This window comes from Phanerochaete carnosa (assembly GCF_000300595.1).
Source record: "Phanerochaete carnosa HHB-10118-sp unplaced genomic scaffold PHACAscaffold_14, whole genome shotgun sequence".
Classification (NCBI taxonomy): Eukaryota; Fungi; Basidiomycota; class Agaricomycetes; order Polyporales; family Phanerochaetaceae; genus Phanerochaete; species Phanerochaete carnosa.
Window position 1 is genome coordinate 317,240 of NW_006767641.1, and position 9,341 is coordinate 326,580.

General features: G+C 52.0%; 3 protein-coding genes across 3 annotated transcripts; all 3 read left to right on the forward strand.

Annotated features, from left to right (window-relative positions):
- Positions 1-2,408: 2,408 nt before the first annotated feature.
- Positions 2,409-3,676, forward strand: PHACADRAFT_201690 (uncharacterized protein; the record flags this gene model as incomplete). The annotated part of the gene is made up of 8 exons (XM_007401980.1): positions 2,409-2,510; positions 2,560-2,655; positions 2,705-2,770; positions 2,844-2,942; positions 2,985-3,092; positions 3,333-3,505; positions 3,565-3,595; positions 3,653-3,676. 8 exons carry the CDS (start codon positions 2,409-2,411, stop codon positions 3,674-3,676), a joined length of 699 nt encoding a protein of 232 aa, XP_007402042.1.
- A 3,746-nt stretch (positions 3,677-7,422) lies between these two features.
- Positions 7,423-8,041, forward strand: PHACADRAFT_201691 (uncharacterized protein; the record flags this gene model as incomplete). The annotated part of the gene is made up of 3 exons (XM_007401981.1): positions 7,423-7,544; positions 7,606-7,764; positions 7,846-8,041. 3 exons carry the CDS (start codon positions 7,423-7,425, stop codon positions 8,039-8,041), a joined length of 477 nt encoding a protein of 158 aa, XP_007402043.1.
- Positions 8,042-8,275: 234 nt separating this feature from the next.
- On the forward strand, positions 8,276-9,254 carry PHACADRAFT_201692 (uncharacterized protein; the record flags this gene model as incomplete). The annotated part of the gene is made up of 3 exons (XM_007401982.1): positions 8,276-8,571; positions 8,633-8,773; positions 8,825-9,254. 3 exons carry the CDS (start codon positions 8,276-8,278, stop codon positions 9,252-9,254), a joined length of 867 nt encoding a protein of 288 aa, XP_007402044.1.
- Positions 9,255-9,341: the final 87 nt, after the last annotated feature.

Here is a 9,341-nt window from a genome sequence, read left to right on the forward strand (position 1 = left end):
GCCCTGAAGGTTCTGCAAGAGAGGAAGCCAGGGGAGCATGTGGAATGACCTGCAAAGCTAGATGCTCGCGATGGGCACTTAATTCAAATCCGGGAGCGCTACCATATATATTCCAAAAAGAACCGACTTTTGGCGAGTATTTTGCGAATAGCAGGCTAAATATTGATTTCTGACATATGTTTGGTATAGCAAATATGTTTCTACATATGTTCTCCATCTTTTGACAAAAAACTGAAATAAGCGCCCAAACACGTTATGTCATGTAGTGTCTTCTCAATCAGGCATATGTTTAATAAGACATTCTATGTTATAGAGAGGTTCTGAGCATGCCGAGAGGTGCCGGACAGTCATTATAGGCCTAGAATTACCTTATACAGTTGCTAGGCTGGTTACTAGTATGTCATGCAACGTGTTTTGTAGCATTTGCTACTATATCAAGCTTCAAACCTGAGCCATCATCTCGATGACTCTGACATCAGTGTCCTCTGGTTTTCATCTTCTCAGACAAAGAACGCCAACGCTTGTTGCCAATTTCGTTTGCATTGCACCACCAGATGTCAAATGGCTGGAAACATCGCCAGTCGCTTGATGGATACCTTGAATGATATGGGGACAGTCCAGCCTTCAAAGTACATCAATAGTTGTACGTTGCGCCCTCACAACCCACAAGACTGGATGCTGCAGTTGTACAACCATATCATCTTTTGTCTAATTGCTTGTTTGATGGCAAAGAGAGATAGTGCAAAGAGGAAGAGAAGATGGGCCTGCAAATCTTGGCAACTAGATATTTTTCCACAAAACCTTGTGCGTTGACTACACAACGCCGTCGGCACCTCTGTCAGTGCCTGCAGCAGTCACGACGACCATGGTAGCGGCGACATAAACTCATAGCCAGTACATAGCTATGATGGCTGTACGAGCCGGCGATCGTCTCATATCCAATCCAAGTCATACATCACGCCGCACTTGCGCGCACATCTTAATCTGACCTCTTTGCAGCTTTTCAAGGAATTAAACCTACCTGCAGACAAATGTTTACCACCAACACCGGCACCTAATACCTCTGACAACGTAGTCAACAGAAATGTAAGCGGACTGAAGCCGAATGTCAATGCCGCGCTGCCCCAGCTGTCTCCTCCACTCCTCCAATCAATAGGGCTGCAAACCTGCCTCCTACTACCTCGGAAACAATGCAGCTCCCGGGAAAGCTGAAAAGTCTGGCCAAGGCGAGAAGAAGGAGCTCATGGAGAGAACACAGCTGCCAAAGGGTTCGAAGCCAGCTGACCTTGCGCAGAGTGGAAGAGCGACCGCTGGAACAGAGACCGCGTTACCTGGCAGCATGATCTTCACCTGCAACCCCGATTCAAATGGACCATTTGTGGCCTTCCATAAACAAGCGTGGGCTGGTGTGCATTCCCAGACTTCTGCGAAAAGGGCCTCGACAGTGAGGTGTTGGACCCTGCCCACCACAAGACAGGCATGGCTGTGCGCTGAATGCCCTCGTCTTTGAAGATGGACCCCAGCCTGCCCGCTCCCACTCCCGCCCCCCGCCGAGCTGAGCAGCATCTGCAACCAGGCCTTCTCGCCAGAAGTCAATGAGCCAAATCTATTAAAGGTGCGGAGCATCTTGCCCACAGGCACACTTGGCGTCACTGCACTCTGTTTCCTCACCTGGCTCTTCACTGCCTGTAGAAAGTGCACTGGTCTGCTCGCCTGGTTTATCTGGAGCGACCTCATCTGGGGCATTGCCGCTGCTGTGCAGATCAGCATCAAGAATGCCGTGCGCAAGGTTGAGAAGGAACTTGAACACATCTGGTTCAACCTCCAGCTGTGCACAGCCTGCCGATGTCCGAGTCTGTCAAGTGGCTGAATGCCATCGTCAAGCTTGTTTGGGGCCTTGTGGACCCCGAGATGTTCATCTCTATCGTTGACATAAGGACACACCTCTGAAACGATATGCCATGCTGAATGCACCTTTTACAGATGGTCAAATAGGCGCTTCAGGCATCGCTCCCATCCTTTGTTGTCAACGAATCCGATGCTCATTGTGTCAACACATGCGCTGCCAGATCAGCCAGGACACCCAAATTACCCTCAGAAAGAGTAGGTCGGCTTGGACCAGAACGAGGAGAGCCGCAAGAAGGTCACGGAGGTTGAATCTGAGATCTCTGAGGGTCCTGCGAAGTAGATCTACACAGATCAAACTGGCGATTATCTGGTGCATTTTTTGCTTCAAGGGTTTCATGCGCCAAATGTTGAGCTCTCAGAATGCAGCATTACAAAGTTTCGATTTCGCACCAAGCTTTTCGAGCCAGCAGAAGAAACTCCGATTCCATGACATGCATCTCATCCTCAAGTTTTTCGTTGTGGGCATGAGACTAGTTAAACTCCCCATCCCGGTCTACACTATGGTTGTAGGCTTTGTCGCCGCCGCGCGCTTTAGAGTGCAGTTTGTGCAGAATCTGCCGTTTGTCAGACATTTAGCTGTTACACTAATGGATGTGCCCAAAGTAAGTCTGACCGTTGTGTAGTCTCAAGGAAGAATTACAAGTTGCACAGACTGAAGTTAGCATTGAGCCATTCACAAAGAAACTGTCCAATGTCCTTGACCTGCCGGTAATCCAGAAGTTTGTAAAGGTGGATGTCACCGCTGCAGTACATGCCTCTCCTTTTGTTGCAATGCACCATCTGACTGGTCTCACAGTGTGTCCGATACATCGCGCCCAAGTCACTCACGATCAACTTTGCCCAGATGCTCACGGGTGACGACGTGAAAAATGGACATAAAAGCGCTCGGTGTAATCGTGGTGATGGTCCACTGCGCTGTCAGCCTCAACACGCAGGACTCGAACGGGAAGAGCAATTTGTACATCGTGCTCGCGTATGCCAAGTTCGGCAAGCCTCTCCACGCCACGCACATCATTCAGAGCGACCTGAACCCTGTCTGAAAAGAGACTGCGGTGCTACTCCTCACAGATGATGAGGTCAAGGGCGAGGAGAACCTGAGCGTGATGCTCTGGGACTCGGACAAGCACTCAGCAGACAACCTCATCGGACGTGTGACGGTTCTGGTTGTGAAGCTGATGAAGGACGTAAGTGCTGGTGTCTGGGCGATGGGCACATGTGGATGCTGTTTGTGTGGGCGACAGCCTGGCGAGATGCATGCTGGAATGAATAAGCTGCAGGGTTACAAAGATGCGAATGACATATCTGAGATGCTGCATTGAGAGACTGGCTATTTGTAAGTACTGGTGCTACTAGGCTGTTGCGGAACCTTTGCTGACCGAGAGCGGTATGTAAGCAAGAAAGTGTCCCTTAACAATGCACTCAAGAAGGAGGAAAGCCCAAACATCCTGTCTGTTGCCAAGGAGAAGCACGAACAGGTGCAGAAGAAGCATACCGTCGCCGGCTCTCAGGAAGAGACTGATGCGCTCAGGACGCCTCCAGATCTGAACATTCCTAGAGGTGTTCTTAGCGTAGTTATTCACCAGATCAATAATCGAAGGTATTTCACACAGAGCATAAAATGGGAATGCGCTCATCACTTCGATAGTTGAACGCCAGGATATCAAAGGTGTTTCTGGCAGGTGTGAAGGTCAGGTGCCACCCGGTCGTGGGGCGCTGCACCCTGACGACTTTGCATTCTTCGCAGATTGGCATATTCCACACAAGTTAAGGATGCTTGATATTGTTTGTCTGGCATAGCAGCCGCCGCGCGAATGTGGAGCTGGAGACTTGCCGACTTGATGAGCTCTCAGTATATTGTCCATAATTGCCCAGTTAACTTGTTATACAGCACATTAGGCTTTGATAGTGTGCAGTCCGTGCTGTAATGTAAGGTAGATGTATGGTATCCATGCTAATTGATCTGTGTGGTGGCTCTTACTATGTGGGATCCCATTGCAAGGTAGTGGAATATGCCAATAGGAATCAGTAGGATTCCTTGGAAGTATCAATGTAAACCATAAACATATTCTAGTGGGTAACACATTGAAAATCAGTGGGACTGCAGTGAGACCCTCGAGATCTCAGTAGGTGCAGCCACTGGTTTATCATGGGCGATTCCATTAAAAATCAGTGGATGTTGGTGCAACTAGCGGAATACCCACTTACTAGATCAATGGGTGACCCACTGAAACGTCAGTGGGAAAATTATCGTGGGCGTAGCCCCGGCCTCCTATTTTATTTCCATTTTCTCCGATTTATCCCATGTTTATACGACCCTCCAAACGTCGTCGGCGCATTGGCGCCAGTTTACAAGTCCTAGCCGCGCGCTAAACACCTTGAGAACGCATCACCGACGGGCACGCATCAGCGCACCAGACGCGCCTGTATCGCCGCCGCCCCGCCACCGCATCACGCTTCCCCGGTAACAGCCGCACTCCGATCTCCACCGGACATCCGATCTCCGTCGGCCCGCCAACGTCATCAGATATGACACGCCGGCCCCCGTCTATCTCTGAGTCCGATCGGCAACAGACATCCTATCCCCGTCGGCCCGACAACGTCATCAGATATGACACGCCGGCCCTCGCTTCTCCACCAAAAGTCCCCTAAACGCCAGCAGCCGCCATAGCACAGTCGCTTATGTAACGCCTGGTCCGTGCGCAGCCTGAGTAGTATAAAAGGGACCCCTTTGTTGCTACCTAGCCCCATCTCAACCTCTTGGTTATTGGGCTAGGTAAGCCTTTGTTTGTATCGTAGTACAGTCACTAATACAACTTGGTTATTGGGCTAGCTGAATAAGCTAACGCATAGTCGCCAGACCTCGTCGGCGCCGCCTTCTGATTAGATCCACTTAGTATCCCTCGTAGTGTGTCGACGCAAGTCCACATCAAAAATGGCATACCCAGTGGGATTTCCAGGGAGAAAAATTAGTGGATTTTCCCTTTCTTAGACATGGCATATACTAGAGGAGGGCCGTCTGCGCCGGCAGAAACCTTGCTTGTTCTCAGAGATACCCTAGTCATTCACGGCAAATATATGGTATATAACTAGAGTTACACATAGAGCATTAACATGTATGAGTTACAATTTTCCTTCAACTTGTCTGAATCTCAAGCGTGCGGTCAGTCGTTCGTGCTTGTCACAGTCGTGTGTCATTTCTTCGAGGATGGTTGTGCCACAGAGGGCAACGCCATGGGGTCACTCAGTGCGAACCTCTTGAGGGTGTTTTCGGTGACATCCCTCCAGTCGCGCGAGGGGCGCTGAGTATCCTCACGTCTATGATGTTGGCAGCGAAAGTGTCAGAGGCCTTGCCCTTGTCTTTCCCTCCGATCAACCAATGGATAATGATGAGCACATGTAGTGGCACGCCTTGGGACGCTTGTCAGGCACGAAGAGGTTCAGGCGCACGTCTGCGCGCGTGCAGACAAGCAGGTTCTCTTTGCCCTGGAGGCACGCGATGAGGTCGTCCTAGCAGCAGCCGTAGAGCGCGGCAAGGTGAATGTCAGACAGGTTCATTGTGCGCGCGATGTTGGCGTTCACGAGGTCTTCCTCGATCAGGTACAAGACGACAATTGTCGAGAACGTGTCCGAGTAGCAAAGATGGGTAGATAAGATAACGGAGATGTACAGTATTATCGGATCAAGTCGGGTAGCAGATTGATGGGCAACTATGCCTGTCTCAGCATACCTTGGCAAGCAAGGTAATCCACATTGATTTATGCATGGTATTTCCCACTTAAAATAATCGGATTCACTTCCCGCAGTCGAATAGAGCTAGTCGTTGATTTTTTGTTATGCGTGTAATCATGGATTCTACACTGGACAACATCAATATCGCGGCGCGTATGCGTCTGCGTAGTACCTGGTGAACACGTCTCGTTGGTCATGCGTGCTCGCGGTTCTGTTTTTCCGCTACGTCGTCTCTGTCCAGTAACTTATATGTTATTCGCGTACGCGCCAGGTCCCAAAACCCATCCCGCTCATATGCTGCTCCAACGTCAGACGGTCGTCTCTTTCTCCTTATCGTTTTCCCTATTTCTTTTCAAATTCTTCGGCCGGTGCAGTCGTACCTCGACGTTTCTGGTCTTGAGCGATACAGATGCATTCGGGACAGGCGATAGTGTGAGACGTCGCCGATGTGGACACTTTGTGATGCTCCTAAGTCATGTTCGATGACAGCGGTGCGCCTCCACGAACGCGGGCGATGGGCCAGGGCTCGAGCAATCAGCGAAAACAGGGGAGAAGGTCCGTTCGGGTCCGGTATGAAACGGCGCAGGCGAGGCGGCAGAATGAAGATTGTGACATGCAGCGACGACGTTGAAAAACGCAAAGCTTGCGCCACCAAAGTCTGGACCATGTGAGCATGTCCTACACTGCAAAAAAATCGAGCTTACTTAGTGTGCGTGTAGTGTGTACGACAGCGGGACTCACCTGCGTACTAAGTGTGTCACCAGTGAGCAAGCTAAAACACCGATAGACACTCTGGGAAGGCCTGTCGTATGTGCCTTTGTGTAATGTTCGTCGAGCAGAGGGTCAGATGCGGCAGGAGCTTGTATGTTCGAGTGAACTAGTCGCTTTGCCAGCAGACGACTGGGCCGCTGGCTGCTAAACTTACAATAAGCAAGGACATATGAGACATAGCAGTCAGAGAGACGCACCTCGAGATTCCTCACTACTTCGACGGCTTTGATCCACCCTCAAAGGACCCGCGTGGCATATGCATCGCTCAAGGTCGAGAAACGTACGTTCTGTTGAGGCGTCAAGTTAAGCCCGCATCACGCATGGAAACAGACGTACCACAAGGTCCGGTCAGGGTTTAGCTGGGGCCACCATTACCGCAATACGCTATCCGAGACCTGAGAGAGTGCGCACATATGACAGAAAACAAGTAGATACAAGCAGAGAAGTATCTGAGACAGCGATGAGCCATAATCTGAGCGTGGAGGATGGAGGTCGTGAAGTGCGTTCGGCAGGCTGCAGAAACGGCGTTGGACGCCCGCCCGAGCTGGCAGCCGGTGCCGCAAACCCTAACCAGAATGAAACCTGCGATATGGCACCGTAAGTCTGAACCTTGCTGCACTCAGTGCACTGTTGCTCACGCTGAGCGCTGATGTATCCCTCTGCATCCTCTTCCACAGACAGAACCATTCTGATGGCCTTCAGGTCAGGTTTCGGCTAGTCAGAAATCGCTCTCATTCAGGTCGCCGAGCATTGCGGTGCGTAAATACGCAAGCCAGTCTGCTACTCCCTTCCTACCATCGATATCACCAGTCCGTGGACACATCGCTATACAAGGACATCGTCACCTCTCGCGCCCTGATATAATACTACCGTACTATTTCTCCCCTGTATAGCCGTCCAAGCTGACCCTACTGTTCTGTCATGGCTTCCTATCTACGTCTCGCGACTGGCAGCACATTGTGCCTCGTCCGAACAACAAGGACTACAGCGTGCTCGCCCTGAACATGCTCAGCTATGGCGGAACTGGCAAGCCTACCGATCCGGTGGCGTACGTCCCAAAGCTTGATATCGAGAGACATTGTCGATGTCTTGGATGCCGAGAAGCTCGAGAAGGTTATTTGCTTCGGACAGCGCTGGTGAGCTCACCCTATTCCTCATCGCTGCGGGGTAACCCGGATGCTGGACCGCCAATTGCAGGGGCTGCAAGGCGATCTCGCGTCCCGCGAACTATTATCACGAGCGCACCATCGGCTGCGTCTTCCCCACCACCTCCTTCACACAAGTGCTTCCCCCGATGGACTTTCAAGTGTTCCTGGATTCTCGGGCACGAGACGTTCGGCTAGTTGAGATTTCTCGGTAAATCAGACGCAAACGAGGTTGTACGTAGGTGGCAGACGCGTGCACACCTTGTCCTACAACCGCTGACGCGTTTCGCAGATCGACTCGTTCGTCAGCGTCATGTTTGCGCAACCCTGGGATCTGGAAGAAGCACCTGGCCCTGACGGGCACGCTCGAGCAGAGTCTGCTCGACGACTTCGTCTCGTTCTGGCCAGCCTACCTGTCCGAGGAAGACGCGAAGCACTTTGTAGAGACGTTCAGATGCGGCGGCTTTTGCAGCGACGACGTACTCTGAATCCTGCTGCATCGCTGTCCACACTGAGTGTTAATGTATTCCGCTGGTAACCTCTTCCTGCATTTTTCATGGAAGGAAAACTATTCCGATGGCCTGCACGTCTGCGATGTCTCAAGTCAGGTTGTGGCTGGTCTGAAATCGTCTCGTTGTGCCAGCCATTGCGCCGCACAAATCCCAGTCTGCTACCCTCTTTCTACCATTGGTATCATCATCCCACGAGCGCATCGCTGTGCAATGACCTCATCATCTCCCGTGGCCCAACCTACTGAGCACTTCTCCTCCGCCCAGTCTTCCAAGCCGACCCTCCCGTTCTGTTATAGCTTTCCATCGACGTCTCGCGACTGGTGCCACATCGTATCTCGTCTAAGGGACAAAGGCTGCGGCGCGCTCCCCCTCGGCATGCTCGGCATTGGCGAGACCGAACAGCCCATCGACCCGGCGGCGTACGTCCTGAGCCAAACATCGAAAGAAATTGCCCATGTCTTGGACGCCACGAAGCTTGGTAAGGTTTATGCTATCGGCCATGGCTGGTGAGCTCGTCTCGTCTCTCCTCAGTAGTGGCGGTCTCAGATACTGAACTGCCAATTACAGGGGCTGTAAGGCAATCTCACACCTCACGAGCTACCATCCCGGGCGTATCTTCGCCTACGTCTTCCTCAGCATCTCGTTCGTACAGGTACTGGCCTCGATGAACTTCCAGGAGCTCTTGGGCTCCCTGAAGCAACAGCTCGGGTAAGACGTTCAGCTAATGGAGATTATTGAGCGATCTAGACGCGAACGAAGTCATCCAGATGCACGTGGTGGACGCGCCCACCTCGTCCCGCAGTTACTGACGCGTTTCGCAGACCGACTCGTTCGTCAACGTCAGTTTTTGTACGACTCCGAGATCTGGAAGGAGCGCCTGATGTCGACGGGCATGCTCGAGCAGAGCCTGCTCGAAAGCTTCGTCTTGCTCCGGCCGTCTTACCTGTCGGAAGAAGACGCTGTGGGGACGTTCAGACGTCGAGGCTTTGCGGTGCCAACACGCTGGTGCGAGGGCTTTGCCGCAGAGGTACTGCCTGAGCGCATGTCTCTACCGGCCAGAGCGGCGATCCACTTTGCCGCGGTGGGGGATGACTGTGTTTGCCTTTCCAAGACCGGCTATGCGCCCTTTGGGCGGGAAGTGTTCAGCGGGCACAGCGTGGCGATGGAAACATACGACGCGAACCACTGACTGATTCTCTCTCATGTAGACGAGGTTGTCAGCAATCCTGGTGTGTGGATCGAAGGCACGGTGCCACGAAAGCTGACGACTAAACTA